A 27,415-nucleotide genomic window follows, 5' to 3' on the forward strand; every position below is an offset into this window, starting at 1 on the left:
TTGATAGAAAATACAAAGTAAGCCAGTTATATCTTCTTTTAGAAATCTAATAATTGTTTCTTAAATGTCTATGAAATAACAGTGAAGATCCATACCACACATGTATCTTGACACTCTGGAAAGAGAACTATCTGCCGGGCCTCATAGCAGGCAAGTGAGGCACTGAGAGCCAGCAGAAGGATGGGCTGCACTTCTGTGTTGAGGTGCTCTGGAAACTCCAAGAATTTAGAATTCAGTTTGAGTCTGACGGATTATAAAAATTATACTGTGTGTGTTGTGTGTGTGTGTGTGTGTGTGTGTGTGTGTGTGTGTGTGTGTGTTTGGTTCATTCCTGTTTATTGTGATACTGGGGATTGAACCCAGGGGCATTCGACCTCTGAGCTGTATCTCAGAGTCTCACTAAGTTGCCAAGGCTGGCTTCAAGCCTGCGATCCTCCTGTCTCAGCCTCACAACTGGGATTATAAACATTTGCCGCTATGCCTGGCTTAAAGTTACACTCTGATAGGTCAGGTTAAATATATTTCGCTTTGCCATCTTTTTTCTTTCTTGTAAATGTTTAGTCATATGGCACATGTGATCCTTAAGCATCAACTGAGACTCCTACTCTGAGTCTGCAGGTGTTAAGTCCATCTGAATTTCTTTCTGAAACTCCCCATGCCTACCTTTCCACTGACTGAATACTTCAGCCCATCTCCAGTTAATAAGAGCCACACTGTACATATGGTGCAGTAAGCCAAACCCTTCACAGCATGCTCAGAACACCAGGATATAGTTCATCTTTGTGCTTTTTGCTCATGATGTTATCTTTGATTAGAATGTTTTTTCATATAATCCCTAGCTAATTCATTAATCTCTTAATAAATGCCTTATAAATCATTATAAGGAATTTTTCTGATTTTACATATTCAATTTTACCATAGCATATTGTATAGACTTTATTTTTATTGTTACCTGATTATGCTGTAGTTATTTGTTTCTGTCTCATTTTTTAAAAAGCTGGAAGCCTCCTGAGGGCAGCATTTATATAATTTTTATTATTATATTATATACTAATGAATACATGCTGAATCAAAAATTATGGTAAAAATGCATGGTATTTCACATTTTATTCAACCTATAATGATAATTACTTTTAAAATGCCATTTTCCAATTACTATAGTTGAACAGCTAAGTAATGTTAACATATAAAATAAAAACTTTTAGTTAGTTGTGTAAAAGAATATTTGGTCTCTGCCAAAGCCAATCCATAGTTTTTATTATTATTATTATTATTATTATTATTATTATTATTATTATTATTATTATTATTATTATTATTTCTGTGTGTTACTAGGGATTGGATCCAGGATCATTTTCATCTGAACTTACACCCCCAACCCTATTTTTTTAAATTTTGAGACAGGGTCTCAATAAGTTGTGGAAGACCTCTCTAAAATGCTGAGGCTGGCAGTGAATCTGAGATCCTCCTGTCTCAGCCTCCCAGATACTGGTATTACAAGTGTGCATCACTACACCTGATTCAACCCAGAGTTTTAAATACTCATTTTAAAAAATATAGTCAGGCATGGTGGTGCATTCTTGTAATCCCAGCATTTGGGAGGCTGAGACAGAAGGATCCAGGTTCGTGGACAGCCTCAGCTACTTAGTGAGGCTCTTTGCAACTCAGTGAGACTCTGTTTCAAAAATAAAAGAATAAAAAATAGGGCTGGGGTGTAGCTCAGAGGTAGAATGCCTCTGGGTACTATCCCCTGTACCGCAAAGAAAAAAATGAATTAATTAGTTAATTAATTAAATACCCATTTTTTTCTAAAATGTAATATATATCAAATAATTATGACAAAGACACTGTAATACAGAATTCCATAAAACAAAGTTTTACATTTTGCTAAAATTTTGATGTTATGAGTATTTTCCCCTAACAATAAAAAATATCAGTGGTGAGTCTAAATATCTTTTAGTTATCACTAAACCTGAATAAATTATATAAGATCAATAATTTTTAAATATTCTTCAATAATATGGATTTTAGTATTTAATTTATAAAAATATTTGAAGAAAACAGAACAAAGTTGTATTTTAAGATTTTATATGTAATTATTTATTTAGATTATGACTCTTTAATATTTAGAAAAAACCTATTCTCACTGTGCAACTGAAGGATCAGAAAACACCCCACTTATTATGTCACATAATTTATGTAACCTAGCTTTCCTCTAGCCATAACTGTTGCCTAGATTCTACATGTGGAGCTGAGTCAACCTAAGTTCCTTTTGTATTGTGGTGAGGAAAGCAAGTTATTAGTACCCTCAGTTATTCCCAAAATATCTTGCTTAGAACAAAAACAGAGGTTTCTAACACTGCATATTTATTTAATTAATCTGAGAATCTCAAAAATAATCTTATCTACCCCTGATGTACTGACCTGCTTAGTGTTTTTACCAGTTTCCTAGCTAGCACAGAACTTCTAGATTCGGATTCTACTGTGTCTTTACCTTTCACATATCTGCTTTGGGTTGATATCTTAAAACCTTGTTAGCCTTCTCTTACATTGTAAACCTAGAGTAACCATCTTTCAACATTCTCTATATATGAAAGCCATTTGCACTTGAAAGAAACTGATGTAGCCATGTGAGCCATGTGTTTGACTGTGAAAGCTACCTATCACCTGGATTTTCCCCTGGAATAGCATTTTTTTGAATGGGCAGAACCTATTTACCAAGTTAGTCTTCCAAGCCCTCTGCCTTAACATGCTCTGTGTAGTATTGCTTTTTCAAGAGTCAGTATGACAGATTTAATCCAATGCAGAGCTCTTCAGTCATCAGCATAAATAATCCATCCTTCTAACCCAATCCTCCTGGCCTTTGGACCTAGTGTGTCAGCCTATCCAGTTCATGAATTTATAGTCTGACATTTATTTTACACAAAAAAAATCAGGGAAACTATAGAAAATTTATTAAGCAAATTTCAGTTTTATAAAGTATATTGGTAATAGGAAAAGAAAGAACCAGTTATTTGAACCATCAAACAGGATATGGCTTGAATGCCAGAGTTCCTGGATAGAATTACTATGAACTCTGATACATTGTTGATATGACTGCAAATTAGTGCAAGCTCTTTGAAAATCAGTGTGGAGTATCCTCAGAAGAATGGGAATGAACCTCCCATGCAATCCAACTATACCAATCCTGGGTATCTACCCAAAAGAATTGAAACCAGACTACCTTAGTAATGCATGTATACCTATGTTTATAGCTACACCATTCATAATTGCCAAACTATGGAACCAGCTGATATTAGATGGTTAGGTTACAAAATTATCAGATATATACACAATGGAATTTTACTCAGCCATAAAGAACAAAATTACATTGTTTTCAAGGAAATAGATGAAACTGGAGAATATTATGCTGAAACAAGTCAGTCAAAAAAAAAAAATGAAGAGTTGGATGTTCTCTCTCATATGTGAAAGCTAGGAAGAAATTAGGACACAGGAAGGACTCCGGACAAAAGAGAAACCTTAGTAGTGTGAAGGAGGGAACCTTCTGTAGTAGTGTGAGGGAGATTGGGGGGGGGGGCGAGAGACTGAAAGAGGAAACACCTCAATGGGCCTGATGTACATACATATATATACTCACCCAAGTCAGTTACTGTGCTGGGCATGGGAAGAGGGAGAGAGAGAGAGAGTGGAATGGGAACTGGGGGAGGCACAACAGATGCACCCTGAACTGCATCAAGATGTATGATTACAATACAGCAAGAAAAGAGAAAACATATATGCAAAAAGCATTACTATGAAAGTAGAAAGATGCTGAAGTGAGCCTGGCTCATAGGAGTCTTTCTCATTAGTGACCTGATTGCTTGCTAAAGCATTTTTATTTTATGGCATATATCTTACCTTAACTTCCACATGTGCCATCAATACTGCAAAATTGGTTAGGTGGTTACAAGAGCAGGTAGTATGGGTCTTGTTTGTTGTCAGGAGCCGGCAGCCTTGAGTTGACCAGTAACCTGTCATTGTGCGCTTGGAATAGCTCCAAAATGAACAGTTAGGGTTGAAGTTTTCCTCTGATTGCTACAGAAAAAAAAATCAATAACAGCAATAACTATGTTTATGTGAATCAAGTAGGCATTTTGTATATAACACAAATGCATACTCTGCCCTAATTCTTGTGGAGGTGACTACCAGCATTTTTGCATAAGTGGAACTCATTTATTCTAAGCAAAATTAATATGTCATTTGTTTCACCAGAGTGGAAAAAAGTTTAATGTTTTTAGAAATGATTAACATAGAAACATCAGTATCAATGTTTCAGACATATCAGTTAATTTATATTTCAAAGAAAAGAACTTAATTGCTAGAAACCATCAACTTCTGAAAGGATGGTCTTTAGTTATCTTTCTTGAATTTAATCATTAAACAGATCAGATAATGTTATATTCATATATGAAGATACCAATTCTGATCTCACAGGGAAGAAGGGAAGAAGAGTGGGGTGGGATCCAAAGAGAAACAAACTGAAGTGATGTGTACATATATGTGATGCATATATGTGATGTATAAGTGATGTGTGCTTCACTCTGAATCTCCCTATTTTGTATAATCATTATGTACCAATAAAAATTTATAAAAAATGAAAGTACGGTCTTTGTAAAAAATACCCAAAATTTATCTTCATAGAGACAGTATCATCATATCATGTCTGGTTTCTTTTAATGTACTTTTTTTTAATGTACTTTAAAAAATAAATTGTACTGTACATATTTAAGAAATGCTTACAGATATTAAAAGGTTACAGTAAAGGAGAAAATTAACATATGCATTATATCATATGTATCAATTTTCGTATTTCTGGCAAGAGCAATTATAATCTACTTATTTTTGAAAAATCATTACTATATTTTATGGATAATGAATTGATATATGTTAAATAATCAAAAAAATATTAAGCTGGTGTGGTGATGTATACCTGTAAACCCAGTACTTGGGGAGCTGAGACAGGAAGATCTCAGGTTTGAGGCCAGCTTTGGCAACTTAGTGAGACCCTCAACATTTTAATGATATGCTATTTTTAAAATTAAGAAAATAAATAAGTAAAGGGCTAGGAGAGTAGCTTGGAGGTAGAATGCCCCTTAGTTCAATCTCCTGTGCCATATATATATATAGATAGATAGATTAATATATATATTAAAAAGAATATATATATATATACAGAGAGAATATTAATACATTTACAGTTCATGTTATAATAAATGTGGTTAATGTGAAAAACTAAACTTAACATTCCATTTTCTTACCTTGATATGTTTAACAGTAAACACCACAGGATCAGCCAAATAAACCTTATTACTGAACTCTTTGTTTATTGCTGCTGTGATAACAGGTGAATTGACAATAACGGAATGGTTTGTGGACATAGCTTCTGTTCCCAGTTTCATGCTGGCATTCTCCGTGGACAAATAAGGGCCCAAATTGTTATATAGAACAAAGGCCACTCTGATCTCTCCTAAAGTAAATGGAAATGTGAGTTAAAAGTTGAACCTCTGATTAATTTGAACATTCCTCTTAAATTATTTCTAATTACATGCTAATCAAATTTGTAGCCGGGCGTGGTGGCGCACACTTGTAATCCCTAAGCTTGGGAGGCGGAGACAGGAGGATCACGCAGGTTCGCAGCCAGCCGCACTGGCTTAAGAGACCCTGTTTCCAAATAAAAAATATTAAAAATAGGTCTGGGAGTGTAGCCCGGAGGTAGAAGGGCTTACAGGAACCCCAGTACCACAAAAAATAAAATTTGTAAAATATATATTCACACACACACACACACACACACACACACACACACACACACGCAAGCATTTATTTGCTCAGCACCAAAGTGCCAAGTCATTCACAGTAAAGTCAAATTCAGCTGAGATAACTACATTTCAGCATTAAAAATAAAAATGAGCCTCAACCCCTATATCGCTCTATACTCAAAACAGAACTTAAAATAAACCACAGACCTAAACATAAAATCTAGGGCCATATAGGTTCTAAAACAAAATATAAGATAATATCTTTGTTCTTTGAGTAAGGAAAAAATAACTTAAATAGGACCCAAAAGATTCAAATCATAAAAATAGTAAACTGGATTGTATCAAAATTGAAAATTTCAATCAAGAGAATAATAAACCACAAACTAGAAAAAAACAGATTAAAACTAATGAACATACAAAGCATTTCTGCTAGTCAACAATAAAATAATAGATAACATTTTAAAATGGCAAAATAAAAGCATACTTTAGAAAAAAAATAAATGAAAGTCCAGTAGACACATAAAAAATGATCAGCATCGTTAGTAATTAGAGAAATGAAAACTAACACCATGCTGAGACAGCATTTCATACCAACTAGAATTTTTGAAATTAAAAAGATTCACCACAATAATGTGGTGAATGGGGTGGGATACAAAAGGAAACAAACTTTTGGATAAAGATGAGGAGCAACTGGAACTCTATATAACTGCTATGCGTGTGAAATAGTTCAAATATTTGGAAAAGTGGCGATGGAAATTTTTTATAGTTAAACACATATCTTCCCTTCTTAGATCAGTAAAAGCAAATATCCATAAATAAAATGATTGTATTATATTTATAAAATCCATATTTACTATATGTCCAAACATTTGAAACAATTCACATAGAAGAAAAAAATTATATTAATATGTATACTATGCAACAATGAAAAACCAACTATCAGTAGATGATGGGTAATGACTGCATCTCAAAAATATCCTTCTGTGTTAGGAAATCCAAACAGAAAATCCATACAGATGTATGATTTCATTTATATTAAATCTAAGAAAAGGAAATTTTTGTCTGTAAAATAGTAATTAGAAGAAAGTTTCACTATGTGGCAAGAGGGGGTAAAGAGAGTGTTTAAGCTACACAAGGAAATTTTCTGGGTAATAGAAAGAGTTATTTTCTGTGTTATATAATATTTCAAAGATGTGTACAACTGTCAGATTCCTTAAGCTCAACTCTTTTAAAGCATGTGTACTTATTATATGTTAACTATATCTTAATTGCAATTGTAACAAAACAAAGACACCCTATCTTTACCCACCTCAAACTTCAATTATCATATAAGGTCACTCTCTCAGCAATGTTACCAGGTCCTTCTACCTTATTTTTCCTTTATAAAAGTCCCCCAATTATAACCCATTCAATGACTAACCTTCCTCATCATGCTTTGACCCTATCATTTTCTTTCTTTAAAAAAAAGTCAAGCCCTCTGTTTTATTTCCAGTATAAAGACACTATCAGTCCCCAAAGAGACAGACATTAGCCCACTAGTGTGGTTATAAAGATGAGGACGTCATAGTCCCCATTTCTGAATCTTAGAGACAAGGAGAGAAAGAGAAAATTGGATCAAAAGAAAGATAAACAGTTTTTAATATAGAAAGGTAGCTGTCCAACATGTACAGCTACATAACATATACACATGTACATAATATTTTCTTATATTTAAAAACTGTCTTCCTGTTAGGGATTTATAGACAAAAAAATAGACCTATACATGCTTTCTCATCTTGCCTTGAAAAAATGTTATAATGGGCACCTCAGCTAGATGCATCCAATGAGACTTCAGATGTGGAACTAGCGACCCAGGAGGCAGGGGGTTCAGCAGATAGAGCAGCAGCAGCACAGTCACTGTACCCAGACTTCACTTGAGGCAGCAAAGACACCTCATAGCAGATTCTGTGCTGTGGTGCAGGCTGCTTGCCATCAGCCCCTTTGTGCTAGTGTTTTGGGGGTCTAAAAACACTTTCTTTTGGGGGTCTAAATCCGCTTTCTTTTTAGTAATTCAGCAAAAAGATTGTAGGATGCTCTCATCATATCATCCTTCCTACATAAATGAAGGGGGCATTCTTTTCTAATTCATATTTGTTAACTTAGTACTGTGCAAATAATAGTAATTTACTAAATAGTACTTATCTTTTGTCATAGAGAATTCATTTAGATTTTTTCTTCAGAACCTAATAACTGAATGCTGATTTGGGGGACACCACAGTGATATCCATGCATCCTTCTTGTTGATTATAACAAATTAACTTTAATTGGCTACTGGCTGGAAATGCATCCACTTTCCACTTAAGGGTTGGTGTCATGTTGATATCCCAACTTGTTTTACCAGCTCACTTGGTCACATATTGTTTCAGATTTGTCACTCCAAACTTGATGCTCAAATGTGACTTAAAAAAAAAAACCCTATACCTTAACTTAGCAAGTAAATGAGCACACAACTTATTATCCTCATTTACCCTGTGACTGAAAGTTCACATATTTATTTAATACAGGCTTAGGGAGTACACTGATATGTCAGGACTGTTTGAAGCACTAAGATTAAATTAGTAATAACAGACAAAGTTCTGTTCACATGGAGTTTACTGCCTACAGGGAGAGTAAAAAATAAGCAGGCAGATTAAAAATAATAATAACGATTTATTACAATGGTAAGTGAATACATGCCATGAAGAGGCATCAGCATTACTATGACTAATGAGAAGAATGATTAGGAGCATTCTACCTTAGAGGAGAGGGGGAACTTTACCTAAGGAAGTGAGATTTATTTTATGAAGTAAATAATGGAGAGATAGCTCAGTGGTAGAACACTCACCTAGCATATGTGAAACCCTAGGTTCAATCCCCAATATCACAAAAAATAAATAAGAAGTGTATGATTGAGAGGCTGCTATGAGAGCAATATAGAAATTACATTTCAAGAAAAAAAGGCACAAACCCCAACACAGGAGCAGGCACAGTGTACGTGTGAGGAACAGGAAAAGATCTTTACCAGATACTCCTCTGATATAAGACTAATATTTAGGACATGTAAAGAATTTTAGAAACTTACTGCTATAAAAGAAAATAATCCAAGCAAAAAAATTATTTAGGTGGAAACTAAAACACTTCACAAAAGAAGAAATACTGATGGCCGACAAAATATCCATCATCACTAGTAATCGGGGAGATGCAAATTAAAGCTATACTAAGATTCTGTCTCACTCCAATTAGCATTGCAATAATCAAGAAGTCAAACAACAAATGCTGGCAAGAATGTAGGGAAATAGGAACTCTTGTACACTGTTGGTGGGACTGCAAATTAGTGTAGCTGCTATGATCCAGCTATATTACTCCTGAGTTTCTTCTCTCTCTCTCTCTCTCTCTCTCTCTCTCTCTCTCTCTCTCTCTCTCTCTCCCTCCCTCCCTCCCTCCCTCCCTCCCTCCCTCTCTCCCTCTCTTCCTCTCCCTCTCCCTCTCTCTCTTTCTCTATTTTTTTACAGTACTGGGGATTTTTGCAGATACTATGGGTTATCTCCAAGCTACACCATAGCCCTATTTTTAACTTTTTATTTTGAAACAGGGTTTCACTAAATTGCAGAGGGCCTTACTAAGTAGCTGAGGCTGGCTGCAAACCCTTGATCCTCCTGTCTCAGCCTTCCAAGTACTGGGATTACAAATGTGCACCACCACTCCTGGCTCTGGGTATATTTTCAAAGGGACTGAAATGAGAATGTTATAGTGATACATTCATATTCATGTTTATATTAGCACAATCTACAAGAGCCAAATTATGGAACCAACCTAAGTGTCCATCAACAGATGAATATATTACAAAATTATGAGATATACACACAATTTAATTCTGCTCATCAATAAAGAAGAGCAAACTAATATAATTTGAAAGAAAATAAATGGATCTGGAGAACATGATGTTAAGTGAGATTAGCCAGTAACAGAAAGTGGCTAATCTCACAGAAAGTGATATCATATGTTTTCTTTCATATGTGGAAGCTAGGAAGAAATTGGGATACAAGAGGGACTTTACATAATGGAGGAGAAACCTAAACAAAGAAAGGGGGTTGGCCAAGTTGAGAGTGATGGGTAGGAGAGAATTAATAAAGAGAACATTTACACTAATGTTAGATAGAAAGATATAGATATGTGAGAATATCAATTCTAATTTCAATATCATATATGGGGAAGGGGAGGGAGTGGAAAGAGAGCTGGAAGGAAACTGACTAAGTGCTATGTGCGTGTATGACCCTATTATTTATAACTACATTATGATGTGAAACGCCAATGCACCAATAAGTATATTTAAGAAGTACTGGTTTGCTTGGATCACAGAGAACATGCTAAAGATAGATGTAAGCTTGGGCAAATTAGGCAGGAAGTGGACTTCAGTGAAGTCCTGTAATTTTAATTTTATTCTCAGTGTTACTGGCAGTGAACTGCTCAGATTTCTGTTGTATACATGGCCTTTTCTCAATATAAAATGCTTCTGGAAGGCAAGACCAAAATAGGAAAACCATCAGGAAGCTAACCTGGAAATCTGTTTTTACTGTATCCAATCTTATTTTATTTATTTATTTATTTATTCATTCATTAATTCATTCATTGGTGATACTGGGAATTGAACTCAGAAACAGTCTACCTCCAAGCTACATCCCTAGACCAATTTTATATCTTATTTGGAAACATGGTCTCACTAGGTCACTGAAAGCTTCACTAAATTGATGAGGTTGTTCGTGAACCTGCCATCCTCCATGTCAGCCTCCCAAGTACTAGGATTACAAGCATGTGCCAACATGCCGGGCTTGCTATATCTAATTTTAATGCTGCCTCAAAAATTTCTTTAGTTCAATTAGCAACATAACAATGATTTTTAAGTTCAGTTTTAAAGGATTGCTAACATTTATTTATAAAGCATTTTATTCTGATGACAATAGATATACTTTTTCTTGATGCTATTTGACAGGATCTTCTTTTCATAAAAGCTGTTCACACTCCAACATGAAACATCAGCCTTGAGTGGGTTACTACAAGCTAAGGTTCTCTTCCTATCACCTAGCAATTGAAAAGAATCTCAGTGCCTTGGAAAAAAATGTTTTTAAAATTTTAAGACCGGTAAAGCTAGGAATATACTTTTTCTATAAGATTACTTATTTATTGAGTTTTAATTTTTCAGTGAATTTAATGTAGCAGTAAACTACACTGACCTACATATACCAGTTCCAGTCACCCAAATCATATTATTACATTTAAAATTTTGTAAACTTTGCAAATAGAAAGCATAGAAACATTCTTAAAAAGATGTTAAAGAAAAAAGCATGTAGTTTAAAAATTATAAGTTGCCGGGCGTGGTGGCGCACGCTTGTAATCCCAGAATTCAAGAGGCTGATAATGGAGAATTACGGTTTGTGGACAGCCTCAGCTACTTCGTGAGGCCCTCCATAACTTAGTGAGACCCTGTTTCCAAATAAAGAATAAAAAATAGGGTAGGGGGTTTGGCTCAGAGGGCAAATGCCCCTGGGTTCCATTCCCAGACCCTTAAAAAATAAAATAAAAATAAATAAAAATAAAAAGTAAAAGTAAAGTTTCCATTAAAATGTTACAAAGACAAATCTGCAAACTCAGTGAAGGCTACTCTGAATTTTGGAAGGTCAAACTTAAGGATATTCATGAATTTTTTTTACTAATAATATTAAATTTATTTTAATTGTCCTAAAATCAGCTGATAATTCATCCTCATTTAGGAAAACAAGTCAGATCATCTGGGTTTTGGTACTCATAATTTCTCTTATATTCAAGTTTCTGATAGCTGAAAAAAAAAAAAAAGAGCAACAATTTCCAATCTGATAGAGAATTCTATAGCAAAAGTATCATGTAAGAAGAACAAGAGAAGGAGAAAAAGAAGGGCATAGGCAGTGAAGAAGAGGGAGAACTCTGGAACACGTATCTAATACCCCCAGCCATGAAACAATGGACTGATGCAAGCTCAGTACCAACAAGCATAGAAAATGAATCCAACTTACCATTTCGGCCATTTTGTTTTAAAGTATTTGCAGAAAGCTGTATAGTGCTTCCATGGGCCATGTTTTCTGGAAATTTCAGGTCTTCTAAGTTTCCTTCTGTGCTCAGCCTTGCAACTTCTAATTCTGTTAATAACAAAGTCATATCAATGTTTATGCTTAAGCATGCCAAAGCTATGATAATTTCCTGAATCATTGTTATTTCTGAAATGAAAACACTAGATTTTTGTTTCTACTTGTGTTAAAGTATTTCAGTCTTTAAGAAGGCATGCTGTTAATGATAATTTTTAAAAATAAAGCAAATGTTTATAAAATCCTATAAATAATACATATTTATGAACAATGAAGTAAATTTTTAAATTCAAGCCTAAATCTTTACATTTTGTCATTAGCTTTAGGTTAATTTTTAAAATATTATCATTAGTGTATGAATTAAGTAAAAATTATTTTTATAGTACAGTATGAGCTGTACTATCATATCAATACTTATCTACTTTTAAATTTAATAAATGTGAAACAAATTTATCAAATTTCCTGCAATAAAATTGCCGGTTATATCCAAAATCACAATAAAAACAGATTTATACTGTTTATAAGTCAAGTAATCCAATTATCAAGTATTGTTTTATCATCTTCATACACATGACTTATATTTATAGTATAGAAATGATCTGTATTGAAAGTACCTATAAACCCTGTATTAAGAAGATGAAATACTAAATAGTACAAAACATACATAGATATGTACATAATATAAAAATTCTAAAAGTAAACAGACCTCAGTGTAAATGATGTTGGGCTAACACTGGAATAATCCAGGGAACTTAACATATATGATTTTCAACCTTGTTAAGATAAATAATTATGCTCTCCTAATTTGAGAAAAAAAAAATAACGTATGCCTGGTGAAATAAAGTATAGCTCCTATCTGGGGCACCAGGCATACTTTCTTCTCGTCCTTTCCCGCTATGCAAAGGTCTCTGGACCTTTTGTGTAACAAAGGCCACTTACGAATGTTGTCTGTGTTCTCCCTGACAATGTCAGTCTTCAAAAGGTTATCGGCCAGCACAAAGGCACTCTCCTCCACGGTATCAAGCAACATGGTGGCTGCACGTAGCTGATCACTGGTAGTCAGGTCTCTCCAAGCATTCAAAGCTTGTGGCTGAAGGAGGTTGTTAACTGTCTCGACCATTGCCTACGAGAGGAGAAACAGAATGACAGAGGTCTCCAGTGAACTCACAGAGCTGTCAGAAATCCAGGTGTACATGTTGCCCAGCAAGCAAGGATCAGCGGTGTGCATGAGTTCACTATTGTCCCGGCCTCCCCTGTGACATGCTGCAGCAGAAGCATTCATTATTGTTTCTGTAAAGCCCTAGCTGAGACTTTGCAAGGCAGGAGGAAAACCTGTTTTTTTTTTTTTTTTGTTTTGTTTTCAAGGACAACAAATACAGCCATACTTTCTTCTGAGAATCAATAGCTCGGGCTTCAGTAAGACTGTGATCACATAATTAAATTATTTGGCTGGGGAACTGTTGATAAGTAATTTAAACTAACAGTTTTACCACATCACCCACAGATAATGATTTCCCCCCCTACACATCACCATAAAACTGGATGCTGACCACAACAGAGATGAAAAAGATGACTACAGACAGGAGAGTATAAGAACTTGTCACTTACAGATTGAGGACTCATTGAGCAAACAATTTTTTTTCTTTTTCCCCCCTTTTTTCTCTTCCTTTCTTTGATTTTTTTCTTCTAAAACTAGGTAGTAAAATGTCAGAGTGGAGAAAATATCAAAGCATACATCTTCCTGGGGCTTTGGATATGTTATTGGCATATGTGGAGAGAACCCTTCATGCTGTTTACTATTAGGGAGGGAATAAACAGTTGGACTTCACTACCTATACACCTCAGGTGTTTTTTTCTTGAAAAAAAAATCAGCAGTGGGTTCACCCACATGTAGAGACAAAACGCCACATTTCTCATTGCTTCCTTCAACAGAATCATCTCTGTAGTTACAACTTATATCTGTCCTGTGGTTTGCTTTATGCTGTAGGTTATAAAGAAAAAGCAGTCCTTCTGATAAGGTCTGGAGTTTTATTCAAAGGTAGAGAATTGCAAAATAGAAAAATACGACACCTGCAGTTTGAAAGTGATCGTCCCTGAACCCATTCATTATAAAATTTTCCTCTAATCCAGGAATAAAGTTGAGTAAACAGGAAACACAGACACTGTTTCTAGGCAGCACTTAACTGTTTTAATAGAGGACTCCCATTACTGACATGTTGGCAGAGGGAGTGGGGGAGATGGCATCCATATCCTTTACACTGTGGTGTTTTCTTCTGGCTCCAGTTTTCCTAATAACTCAGTAACAACCATTAAAAATTCAGCTTCATAATGAAACACCTTGGCTGCCAATTAACACCAGCTTCAAAAACTAATTTGCATTTTGATACAAGTTGTTTTTCTTGATACTTTCCCAGCTAGCCCAAGTTCTGGCCCCAAATCAACATGATTGAACTTTTAAGTAAAATGGTCCTACTCACAATTTCCATGCTCTGTATTACACTAACAACCCTCCCCCCAAAATATCTGTCATTAATTTAAACACTGGACGCTTTCACTTAGTGTACTTAGCTCTGTCATTGTTCTGGATTTAAAGCACGGCCTCATAGCCAGACCAAATTTCTTCTGGATCTAAACAAAATAAACTGCTTTGTAGGAAGTTCTCCTAGAGACAATGCCAACATGATATGCCAAAAAAATAAAGCTGCCAGAGAAGAAACACACACACACACACACACACACACACACACACACACACAATTTTTTATATTTTCTGTAGCCAAACAGAGAATTTCGAGCACTTTAATGTAAAGAAGTACTTTTTCTGGGATTAGAAGATTCTCTGAATTCATTGGAAATGTTCTGAAAATCCCACATGCAATAGAAATTATCCCTCTTGTTTGAAATAGAGTAGCCAGTTTGCCTGTTAATCTTAGTGTTTACTAAGTAATCTACCCTGATTAATTTAAATATAAACGAGGCATGGTGGCACATGCCTGGAATCCCAGTACTTGATAGGCTGAAACAGGAGAAACCCAAATTGGAGACCAGCATCTGCAACTTAGTGCAACTCTGTCTCAATCTTTTTTAATTTACTTTTATTGGTACATTGTAATCATACATCACATTGGAATACAAGACTTGAGAGGATATACAAGCACACATCATCCAATTAGCCTCATCAACTCCCCATCCCATTCCCTCCTCCTCCCTCGATCCCATGCTTCTTTGGTGATTAACTTTGATACATTTGTATATGTACCTCCTGTGTTTTAAAGAGTTTCCATCCTCCCCTATCCCATACCATCTGATTGGTCACCTTAATTGCTTCACTATAGGACCCTTTCTATAACTCGAACTCTTCTTGTTACCCCTTTCCTCCTAGTTATTGCTGATTAGGGGAAGCATCTGGTTTTTATTTTCTGCGATATTTCTCTGTGCATGCCACATTGAAAGTACCAATTCCACTCTTGACGGCTCTAGTAGTGGCCTGGCTACCTGGTGGACTGATCCAGAACTCGCTAGCTCCAGCACCAGACTTGCCTCATGGGATTCATTGGAAATGTTCTGAAACACTTCCAGCCTATTCTGGCCTTGCTGGCCCCCGCAGCAGCCTAAACCCTCGGGTGGCTACAATCCCGGCCTCGGTGGCCCCAGCACTGGCCTTGCCTCAAGGCAGGCTCCAATCCCGGCCTCAGAGGCCTTAGTAGTAGTGACCATGCCTCACGGTAGGCTCTGATCTCAGCCTCACTGGCCCCGGCACCAGCCTTACCCCTCAGCAGGCTCCAATCCAGGCCTTGAGGGACACAGCACCAGCCTAACCCCTCGGCAGGCTCAGATCCCAGCTTCGGAGGCCTCAGTAGCAGCCTTGCCTCAAGGTAGGCTCCAATGCCAGCCGCTGGCCCTGGCACCAGCCTACCCCTCGGCATGCTCCGATCCCGGCCTCAGAGGCCCCAGCACTGGCCTTGTCTCATGGCAAGCTCTGATCCCGACCTTGCTGACCCCGGCACCAGCCTAACCCTTCAGCAGGCTCCAATCCCGGCCTTGGAGGCCCCAGCACCAGCCTTGCCTCATGGCAGGCTCCAATGTCGGCCTCGCTGGCCCCGATACCAGCCTAACCCCTCGGCAGGCTCCGATCCTGGCCTCGGAGGCCTCTGTAGTGGCCTTGCCTCACAGCAGGCTCTGATGCCAGCTGCTCGCCCCGGCACCGACCTAACCCCTTGGCAGGCTCCGATCCTGGCCTCGGAGGCCCCATCACCGGCCTTGCCTAATGGCAGGCTCTGATGCCGGCCTTGCTGGCCCCAGCACTGGCCCTGCCTCATGGCAGGCTCCAATCCCAGCTTTGCTGTCCCAGTCGTTGGCCTCACCCCTTGGCAGGCTCCAATCCGAGCACTCTCTTTGCCCAGCAGGTTGTCTAACATTCCCGAGGGTGTGTGGTCATAGCATTCTGCCTCTAGGGTTATTACTTCAAAAGTTCCAGGTGTAATGCATCAGATCTCTGCCTCCCCTGAGTAATGGCCACTGCCTCCACCATTTCAAATCTTTCCCAAGCTCTTTTTCTACTCTGAATGTTGTCCAGTGTTCCTAAGCATGAGCGACAGTAGCATTTGACGTTTGGTGTAATTTCTCCAAAAAATAAGATTGGTAGGATCAGATTTCTGCCTCTCCTGAATACAAGTCTCGACCATCATCGCGGCAGCTGCTTCCAGCACCACCTTCCTCCTAGGTCTCCACTAAACTCTCTCCTTACAGGTGAAGTCCAGGATTCTTAAGAATGTAGAGAATAAGCAGTACTCCTTCACTGGAACTTATTGTTCCGTAAGTTCCAGTTCATTTGGATAAGTTTTGTCTGCATCTCCAGTATCCTGGCATCCGCCACGGCCTTCCCTCCCAATATCTTTTTTTTTTCTTTTTCTTTTTTTTTTAAATAAGAGAAGACAATATGTGTGGTTTGAGGAGGTTGTGGGATCAGGCACTCAATAGGACTGCGTCCCGGGCCCTGGTTCTTCCGGGGGTCCTGCTTGCCCTGTGCAATCCCTGCCCAGGACCCAGGGTCTTGAGGCCTGGGCCCCAGTTCTTCCAGGGGTTTGGTGTGCCTCACGCAACTCCGCCCGTGGCCCAGGGTCCTGCGACCCGGGGCCCGGTTTGTGCCCCGCCTGACACCCACCCGGGGCCCAGGGCCTTACTTTGTCTCAAATTTATAAAACTAAAAATAAAAAAGCTAGATGCATAGCTTCAAGGTAGAATGCTCCTGGGTTCAAACCCTAGTACAAATAAAATTACCTCAATGATACTAGAGTAAGTACCTCTGCTTTACTTGTGTTTCTTTTACCTTAAATACAAAGTGAGAAAAAAATAGCATCATTAATTCCAACAGTGTTCTCCAATAATGCTTTATATAACTTGTTCCAAGAGTAAATAATGGAACAAAAAATGTCTGACTAGACTGGTGTGGAGACTGAATCAGTAATTAAAAGCCTCTTAAAAAGTGCCAGGCTTGGTGATGCACTCTTGTAATCACCACGCTTGGGAGGCGTGGATCACATAGGTTTGAAGGTAGCCTCCCTGGCTTAAGAGACCCTGTTTTCAAATAAAAATATAAAAAAAAATAGGTGTCTGGGAGTGTAGCCCAGAGGTAGAATGGTTTCCAGGAATCCCAGTATACCACACACACACACACACAAAAAAAAAAAAAAAAAAAAAAAAAAACCTCTTCAAAAAGAAAAGCCCAGGAAAAATGACTTTACTGCTGAATTTGACCAAACAGTTAAGTGAGAATCAACCTCAATTTTTCTCAAACTCTTACGAAAAATTGATGAAGAGGAAACACTTCCATAACATTTTATAAAGTCTTCATTACTACTTTGATATAAAAGTCAGTCATAGACACCACAAGTAAAGGAAAATACAAGCCACATCCCTGATTAATATAGATGCAACATCTTTCAATGAAATATTATCAAATCAAACCACATCATAAAAAAAAAGCAAGTGCAATTTATCCCTGGGATGCAAAGATAGTTTAACCAAATCAATCAGTTAAGGATAAAGTCAAGCTACATGATTGTCGCAATAGATGCAGAAAAAAATTAGTACATTTTCATGATTAAAAACTGTCAGCCAGGCTTGGTGTTGCACACTTGTATTCCCAGTACTGGGGAAGCTGAGACAGTAAGATCAAAGGTTTATAGCCAGCCTCAGCTACTTAGTGAGGCACTCCACAGCTTAGTAAGATCCTGTTTCAAAATAAAGGACAAAAAAAAAAAAAAAAAAAATAGGGCTGGGGAGGGCAGCTCAGAAGTAGAATGCCTCTGGGTTAAGTAGAATGCCTCTGGGTTCAACCTCCAGTACCATAAATAAATAAATAAATAAATAAATAAATAACCTCTAAATAATTTTTAAAGTGATGATGCATTGCAATTTCCCACATTTGAAACCAGATTGTTTCAAAAATTTCATTTTTACATAAAATTTTTTTGAAGAGTAGAATGTGTCATTCAATTATACTTTGAGTCCTAGGCTAATTCAAAATGTTTGATGTATTAAAAAAAATGTTTGAGTATGGTGCCATTAGTACTATTTCAATTACATTTATTTATCCACAGTTTACAATATTATTTCTATGGGAAAAGACGTTCAGAATTCTATATAAAGATATGAAGATTAGATGTGTCCTGGGTCAACAGCTTTCCCTTGACACTAACCTGCTAGCCTCTACTTCCTAGTAACTCCACACAACTGTAGCTCTCCGTGCAAAGTAGCCTGTAGAAAATAGCTGTCCCTATCCATAATACTGCAACTCACAGCATTCTCTATAATGCATTTCTGAGTCCATTCTTGGCATGAACCCTTAAAATATAGAATCATTGTGTTCCACAATCCCTCCCAGAAAAAGAAAAAAAAAAAACTGGCTAATTTCTCAGCTAAGCAATGAATGCAATTACTAATGTTTTCTTTATTATATTTTCAGTCTTTTAAAATTTAAAGTATGCACCATTTTTTCTAGCTTCTTACAATCCTGTCTAGAAGTTTGATGAGAGTTCAGAATGGATGTCAAGTCTCAGGTCACTAGAAATTCATTTAGGCAATTGAAATGGCAATTTATTAGCCAACTTGCATGGAAACACATTTTTTTATCTTCGTATTTGTTTCTGCATTTGGACCAGTCTGCCAAATGGCAGTTACTCATGGCCTGAGAATAAATACAGTGTCTAAATTGCTTAATTTTGCTCCTAGTGAGAGAATTTGGCTTATTATAAAAATGCTTTATATTATAAGCATATCCTGCAAGTCTTTAGCATCATTCTCTTTTAAAGAAATTAATTCAATAAAAATAACTAAGTATAATTCAACTCCCCCCCCCAAAAAAAAAAACCTGTCAACAAACTAGAAAAAGAGAAAACTATTTCAACATAATAGAGGCCAGATGTGAAAATCCCTCAGCTAACAAACATGAACAATAAAAATCTAAAATCTTTTCTTTTAAGATCAGGAAGAAGGGAAGGATGCCCACTTGAGGTACTACCCAGAGCAAATAAGAAACAAAAAAGAAATAACACTATCCAATTAGTAACAAAGAAGAAAAATTGGCTGTTTGTAAATGACAATCTACATGTAGGATATCCAAAAGATTCTTTAAAAAAAACAAACAAATGCACAAACAAAAAAACAGAATACAACCTGTCAAGCTGGTAAACTCAGGCACCTGTTTACAAATTTATCTAAAATCCTGTGCTTTTTAACTGATAATCAACTAATAAAATGCACCAATTACTAATTTCTTTTGGTTTGCAGTGGAAAAGGTATAAGGTGCTATATTTTTCAGAGTTACAAATTTTGAATATATTTTCAACTATTGTATCCTCCAAATAATCTTTTTTTCTTTTGTGTTGGTACTGGAGATGGAACCTAGTGGCATTCTACCACCGAGCTATACAACCAGCCCTATTTTATTCTTTTATTTTGAGGCAGGGTGTCATTAAGTTGCATATGGTCTCATTAAGTTACTGAGACTGGACTTGAAACTGCAATCTTCCTGTTTCAGCCTCCCAAGTACTGAGATTACAATCATGTGACACCATGCCCTGAATGCATCATCTTTAAGAAGTTTTCAATTAAATTTCTATTAAAACTTAAATCGTTTTCAATTAAAAAATAAGTAAAAATATGGCCTTAAAATCTGAGGTTTGATAGGTTATGAGATATCTTTAAGATTCACTTAGTCTTTTTCAAAAAATACCTATTCATGATTACATAAATATAATTGCATCAAAGTATAATGAAGCATTCCTATAGTCTCAGTACTTGTGAGTTTGAGACAGGAGAATTACAGGTTCAAAGCCAGCCTCAGAAACGTGGTGAGACCCTGTTTCAAAATAAAAAAGGCTGAGGATATATGTAGTTTACAGGAGGAACACCCCTGAATGTAATCTTCAGTACACATATCTACATATATTTGCATGAAACTATTAGCAAAGATTGAGAGTCTTCTGTAGTGCTAAAATCAGAATGTGGGACTTAGAACCACTTTAGCTGAACTTGCACCTGGACTGTGCCTCTTTCTAGCTGTGTGAGATTAGGCAAGTTACTTTTCTTCTTTGCACCTCATCTATAAACTAGGGATGATAATATAACGAATTCAAAAGGATGCCTGGCTCATATAAATACTCAAGATGTAATCTTCTTTTTACTTTCGTTTGGTATCACAGTCTAGTGTGGTAAGGAAGATGTCTTCATTCAGGAAGCACAAATCAAATCAGATGGTTACTAAAGAACAGATCCTCATAAGGGAATCCCCACAGCGTGACACTATCTAACTACCAATCACTACACACCTCAAACTTTGAGGAACAGGAGGAGAGTTTGACTAGAACAAATTTTGAAGAATAAGAGAGTAGAGGCTTTAACAAACCGACCTCTTTTCTGCTAGCAAAACAGTATAATTAGGTCCATCTTATTTAAACTTTCTAATTAATACAAATTATTTGAGCTTTCTGATGGTTGCTGACACATTCTTGTAGCCAGCCAAATGGAAGTCAATTAAATAGTCACAACTCATCAATGGTAAATAAGACCTATGTTTGATTTTTCTAATACATTTATGGATTTCTTATTTTATCACCAATGGTGACATCTGGTCAAAAATTTATTTTTGTCTTTAAAACCAAGCCAATGCCCATTTTCTTTGGTTACATAGAAACAAACTTAAATATACTTTGAAACCAAGTTGAATGATGAGTGTGCAATGAATTTGATCAAATTTAGAGCAGATACAGAGACATCACTTTAAGGTCCAACAGTTCTCACTGACTTCTGTAAGGTTTTTTTCTTATATTATTTCATGGTCTAAAATTTATATTCTAACTTGGAAGAAAATAAAGTTGGTCCTGAATTTATCATATAGAACTGTATAGTCTCATTATGCCTGAATCTAGAAGAAAATAAAGGTCAGGGGATGGTTTTAACATATACAGCATAAAATAATCTAAAACTTTGAAAAGTAAATTTAATCAGTGTTGTCCTTAGCAGGAGCTAAATGCTAACTCATTTTATTATTCTTTTTGAAAGCACTTGAATATAAACAGGAGGTGGGCACTAGAAATTTGCATTCTAGTTTTGTCCTTAAATTTCAATATGCTTTAGGAAAACTATGCTTCAATCAACAAAATGTGAACTATTCAGAAAAATAAGTTTTATCAAATTTTGAATTGAGAATAGACAGCGATGGATATTCCCCTTCTCATTACATAGTTCACTGACGAGATTATAAGTTCCTTTTGTTCTACCTAAAATATATATATATATATATATATATATATATATATATATATGAATGAGCCAAAGTCATTTAAGTCATATGAGGGTCCCAAACATACCATATCCTTCTGAACATATGTGAATATTATATATAACTTATTGGATCTTCCCTTTCTCTTTCTTCTCTCTCTCTTTCCCTCCCCCCCCTCTCTGTCCCCCTCCCTCCCTCCTTATTTGTTTTTTGGTATGAGAACTGAACCTAGGATCATTCTACCTCTGAGCTATATCCCCACCCCAGTCCTTTTTTATTTTATCTTATTTTATTTTTGAAACACAGTCTTGCTAAATTGCTGAGGCTGGCCTTAAACCTTCAATCGTCCTGTCTCATACTCTTAGCTTATTGGAACTCTCAAATTTTAGGTAAATTCATATGACTTATTTTATTCAAAGCATATAATTCTGTTATGTTTGTTAAGGGCATTTTGTAATAATACTTTATATATTTTAGAGAGAACTGGCTTATTTGTTATAACTACTCTGAAAAACTTTGAGGATGAAAGGGCTATATACTCTAGCAATGGCAACTTTTGTAATTATTCCAAGAGGATGCACTTGCAAAGCAGCTTACAATTCCTTAGAAAGAAGATAAAAATAATCAATGGTGAGAAACACATTTCTGGCATTTCTGACTCAGATAAACAATAAATATCAAATAAGAATGCAAGTAGAATCGTTTGTACAATTAAGTTACCCCTCTCTTCTTTCATATGAAATCTACAAAATAAATAACTCAACATAAGAAATGTGTTGAGAGAAGATATATAACTTTAGCATCATTGCACTTTTCTGAAGACAAGCTCCTTAATTAGTTGATTCAAGAACAATAGCATGTATTTCAAGTGGTCTCCATCATTAGCAAAACTGGTAGAATTCTCCCACCCTTAAATCTGATATTCCTGTGTTTTTAAATCATGGGCCATTCTCATATTTATTTACCTGTGTAGCTATTTTATAACTTCCACTAGAGACAAAGCAATCTTTATGAGGGTGGAGACTTTTTATAAGCTACAAGAAACAGAAATAGTGTTTCATAACTCTTTGCTGAGCAACTTGCCATCCAGTACAAATTAATGCTTAAATTTGCATTATTTCATTTTTATACAGCAGGGGAGAAAAATTCTCAGAAGGCAATTGCTTTTTCTCTTCCTTTTTTTCTTTTTATTCTTTCCTCCTCCTCCTCCTCCTCCTCCTCCTCCTCCTCCTCCTCCTCCTCCTCCTCCTCCTCCTCCTCCTCTTCCTTTTTATTTTTTGTTGTTGTTGTTCCTGGAGATTTAACTCAGAGACATTCTACCTCTGAACTACACATGACTCTATTTCTTTTGTTTTTGTTTTTTGTTTGAAACTGGGTCTTATTGAGTTGCTGAGGGCCTCACTAAGTTACTAAAGCTGTTCTCATACCTACTGTCCTTCCTTCTCAGTCTTCCAAATACTGGGATTACAGATGTGTGCAACTACATCCAGCTTGAAATTTGGTTTTATAAGATCAAAGAGAAACCACAAATGATAAAATCTACTGACTATCACTATTTCCTGATCCATTCTCATTTTAGAGATTTAATACAATTATCTCTGTCTCAGTTTCTTTGGCTTGCTATAATAAAATTCCTCATATTGTATAATTTATATGCAACATAAATTTACTAGTCACAGTTCTTGAGGCTGTGAAGTCCAAGATCAAGGTGCCAGCAGATTGGATGTCTAGGGAGGTGACACTCTGCATCCTCAAGTCGAGTAAGATAGAAACAAACTTTACAATGGAAATAATACCATTCACAAGGACTCTACCCTTGAGCCCTAATCACCTCTCAAATGCCCCATCTCCTAACACCACTACACTAAGCATTAATGATTAATATATTCATTGGGAGTACACATGAACATTCAGTCACAGTAGGCTCCCACTCTAGTGCTTATCTGCACTTAATAGAATTATCCATATTTGTACCTGGCCTTGTCACTACACTGTGATGCCCTCTGGGGACACTTTATGTCTGTGTGTTTTCCCACAGTAAATTTTAGTGCCTAGATACATTTAGGGGTACTTATTAACACTCATTGTCCAATGATAACTTACTTACATTATCCAACCGTCAATACTTTTACAATAAGAAAACTGAGCCGGGCGTGGTGGCTCACGCTTGTAATCCCCGTGGGAGGCGGAGACAGGAGGATAGCGCAGGTTTGAAGCCAGCCTCTCTTGCTTAAGAGACCCTGTTTCCAAATAAAAATATAAAAAATAGGTCTGGGAGTGTAGCTCAGAAGTAGAAGGGTTTCCAGGAACCCCAGTACCACCAAAAAAAAAAAAAAAAAAAAAAAGAAGAAGAAATTTGAAAACATCTCTTTTATTTCTATAACTTTCTGCCATATCTCCCAAAAAGTCTGCTGAGAAAAAAAAAAAAAAAGTAAAGCTATCGCCTTGGTTTGGAAGGAAGGCAAATTAGAAGGAATTGGGATGACAATTAGAGTTCAGAAAAAGCTGAACTGAATTTGTTGCTGTACTGAATGAGTGCGCGCGCACACACGCACACATATGTATATATATATATATATATATATATATATATATATATATATATAAAAGAGTTTATATGTGCATGAAACAATTCAATGAAATTTTGTTAACTATGTATGATATGCAAATAACTAGGGAAAGCACTGTTGGATGAAGTTAAAAAAGAGAAGGAAAACGTAGAATTTGCCTTCTAATTGCCTGTGCTTATAGACAGAAGGTCAGCACAAAATAGAGCTAAAAACCCCACAGCATATGGGACATAAAATAATGGATTCTTGCTGGCAAGGATCAAAAAAGGTCCGATAAGGCATTTGCTTTTGAGTTGAGCACTAAAAATGAATACACTTCCCTAATGCTGAAGAGGAAATTTGAAGTTAAAAGACATAATCAAGTTGATGACATAAAAGCAAATTTGAAAGTGAAGAGAAATTATACCATATGAGTAGATAACATTTAAACTAATAAATTGCTGATATATTTGGAAAAGCTGCCTAGTAATATGAATTATATTTTACTCGTTACTTCAACATCTTTGTTTTCAGAAATGTTCTTCTAAATGCAACATCTTATTAATATGTAACATAACAATTATGGAAGACAATATTTTGTTATTACTTTATTATATTTATAGTTATGTTTAAATATTTTATTATGTCTAAATTTCAAAATATGTTGAGAAAAAATATAAATCTTCGGGTCTCTGTGTTCTCATCTCCTGCTTTCTAACCATGTATGTGGTCATGCACCACATAACAGGATTTGGGGTCATTAGTAGATCATATGTATGATGTGGTCCCTGAGTGATGTTATAACCATCTTAGTTTGTGTAAATACAATTGATGATTTTCACACAAGGATGAAATTGGCTATTGATGTTGTTCTCAGAAAGAATATATACAAATTATATATATATATATATATATATAATCACTAGAATAATATATATACATATTAGATATAATAAACATTAGATATACCAAAGGCTTCAATAAGCCTATTTCAATTTATGATGTTAACTTGTACGTCAAAAACAGATCTCTTGTGCAAACCATACTAACTCTGAAGATGAAGAAAAGCAGAGATTCCAACTATATTTGAACTCATTTGGTGACCAAATAAAGGCAGTTGAAGAAGAAAATAAAAAGCACAATATGCAAAATGTTTGAAAAGCAATAAAAAAAAAGCACTCACTTAAAAAAGGGGGAAAAAAGGTAAAGGAGCAAATTTCTATTCTTCAAATGATAGATGGTAATGAGTTTAAGTGTATGTATCAGAAGAAGACTGTGAGACAGAATATGTGTGTGTATACATATATATGTGTGTGTGTGTATGTATAAGTGTATATACACATATATATGTATATATGGGTATATTTACATAAGTACACATTAATATGGTTTACCTTGGTTTATAATTTCAGAAACTAAAAGCAAAATGTTTCAATCTTTTTTTATTTTTTGATATAAAGTTTTTATCATTTGAGAGTAAAAGTTAAATCATTGCTGAACACAGCACATTTTATTCCAATATGAATTTAGATATTGATTCAGATCAAAATTTTAAAGGTCAAATGTTCTAAAAGTCTTCAAAATAGTTTATAACTTGTAGGGTTTTTTTTATTAGAAGTCAAGTTGAGTGACTGATATTTACACATCTGATCAATAAACCTAAGGTTTGTTTTATAACCACTGTCATTTGATGTTATTAAGCATATAAAAGCTACTAATCTCTGAACTCCATTTTATATTACAGTAAAGTATTAACATTTTCAAGTCTTAATTAAAATTAGATTGTATAACACAATTGACCTTAATATAGTAATAAGGATCTTTAAAAGAAGAACAAGATGAAACTAAAATTTTATTTTAAAAATTCTCCTCTTTAAAAGACTCATTATTATTTAAAAAGTATTGCATCACTTTAAAAATGTAGTTTCTTTATGAGGCTCTTCACAACTCATAAAGAAACTTTGTTTCTTTATGAGTTGTGAAGTCAGTGAGACTCTGTTTCAAAAAACAAAAAAGACTAAAAAATAGGGTTCGGAGTGTAGCTTGGAGTTACAATGCTCCTGGGTTGCATCCCCAGTACTGTAAAAAAAAAAAAAAAAAGGACTCTAGTTTGATGTGAAATAACTAAATTCTGTCAAGGAAATCTTTATTTATAGACTTAATTGAACCTTCTTGAAAAAAATTATAGACTTAACCGAACCTTCTTGAAAACTCCTCAGTATTCATTCAACAAATATTAATTGAGCACCTTCAATCTGTCAGTCAGTTGGGATACACCAGAAAAGATGTTTTTTCTTTTCCTCCATGTGATGATATAGTGAAACAAGATATAAACAAGGAATTAAAATCCAACAAGACAAGTATTATAATAATGGAAACAGGGTTTATGCTCTATAGGGGAAAACCCCCATGAAGTAGGAAAATTTCAAGCTAAAAGTAACTAATAATCAAAGAGACATCGCATGTACTTACAGGAATAGACAAAAGAGAATGGACATTTTGAAGAAAAATTTTTAAAATCCCTCTGGTAAGACAAAGAGCACACAGATTTCAGCGGCAAAACTGGTATATCAACGCTAGATTTCAAAGAAGCTTGCAAACTATGTAAAGGTATTTGCAATCCTTCCTAAAGGCAATAAGAAGTCACTGAAAAAATATTAATGTGGGAAGTCACAGATGTCATAATAGCTAATATTTGTTGACTATATAACAAGTCCTGATATGGCTATTTTATATGTATTAACTTTAATTTTTACATGAACCCAGTAAGATAGAAATGATTATTTTCCTCATCTTACAATGAGAAATTTGAGAGTTGGATAAGTTAAGTAATTTGTAAAAATGGAATTAGCTAAGATAGGCTAGAATCAGAGCAAAAATCTGTTCATTCTGGCTCTGGAGATGAAGAAAAACAGAGATTCAAATATCTAGTGGTAGTGGGGATTGATCCCAGGGCATTCTACTCTATGCTATACCCCTAGCCATATTTTATGTTCTATTTTGAAACAGGTTGTCTCACTAAGTTGCTGCCTCACTAAGATGTAGGGGCTGGTCTTGTACCTACAACCTACCTGTCTCAATCTCCCAGATACTGGGATTACAAACACATGCCTTCCTGCTAGCTTAAAATTACTTGATGACTAAAGTCAA

At 35.6% G+C, this 27,415-nt stretch overlaps 1 protein-coding gene across 32 annotated transcripts in view; it reads right to left on the bottom strand.

Moving 5' to 3' along the window:
- The window catches only part of ADGRL3 (adhesion G protein-coupled receptor L3), a gene marked incomplete at both ends in the record, with an annotated part of 570,571 nt that overhangs the window by 158,791 nt on the left and 384,365 nt on the right, over positions 1-27,415 (bottom strand). For 31 of the 32 annotated variants that reach the window (XM_080697690.1, XM_080697685.1, XM_080697686.1 and 28 more), the window contains 4 exons: positions 3,898-4,074; positions 5,298-5,506; positions 11,864-11,986; positions 12,872-13,055. In XM_080697690.1, coding sequence (XP_080553816.1) covers positions 3,898-4,074; positions 5,298-5,506; positions 11,864-11,986; positions 12,872-13,055 — 693 coding nt within the window. The remainder of the gene's footprint in view (positions 1-3,897; positions 4,075-5,297; positions 5,507-11,863; positions 11,987-12,871; positions 13,056-27,415) is intronic. The other variant, XM_080697677.1, reaches the window with a different exon arrangement.

Source organism: Muscardinus avellanarius (assembly GCF_963383645.1).
Source record: "Muscardinus avellanarius genome assembly, chromosome: 6".
NCBI lineage: Eukaryota > Metazoa > Chordata > Mammalia > Rodentia > Gliridae > Muscardinus > Muscardinus avellanarius.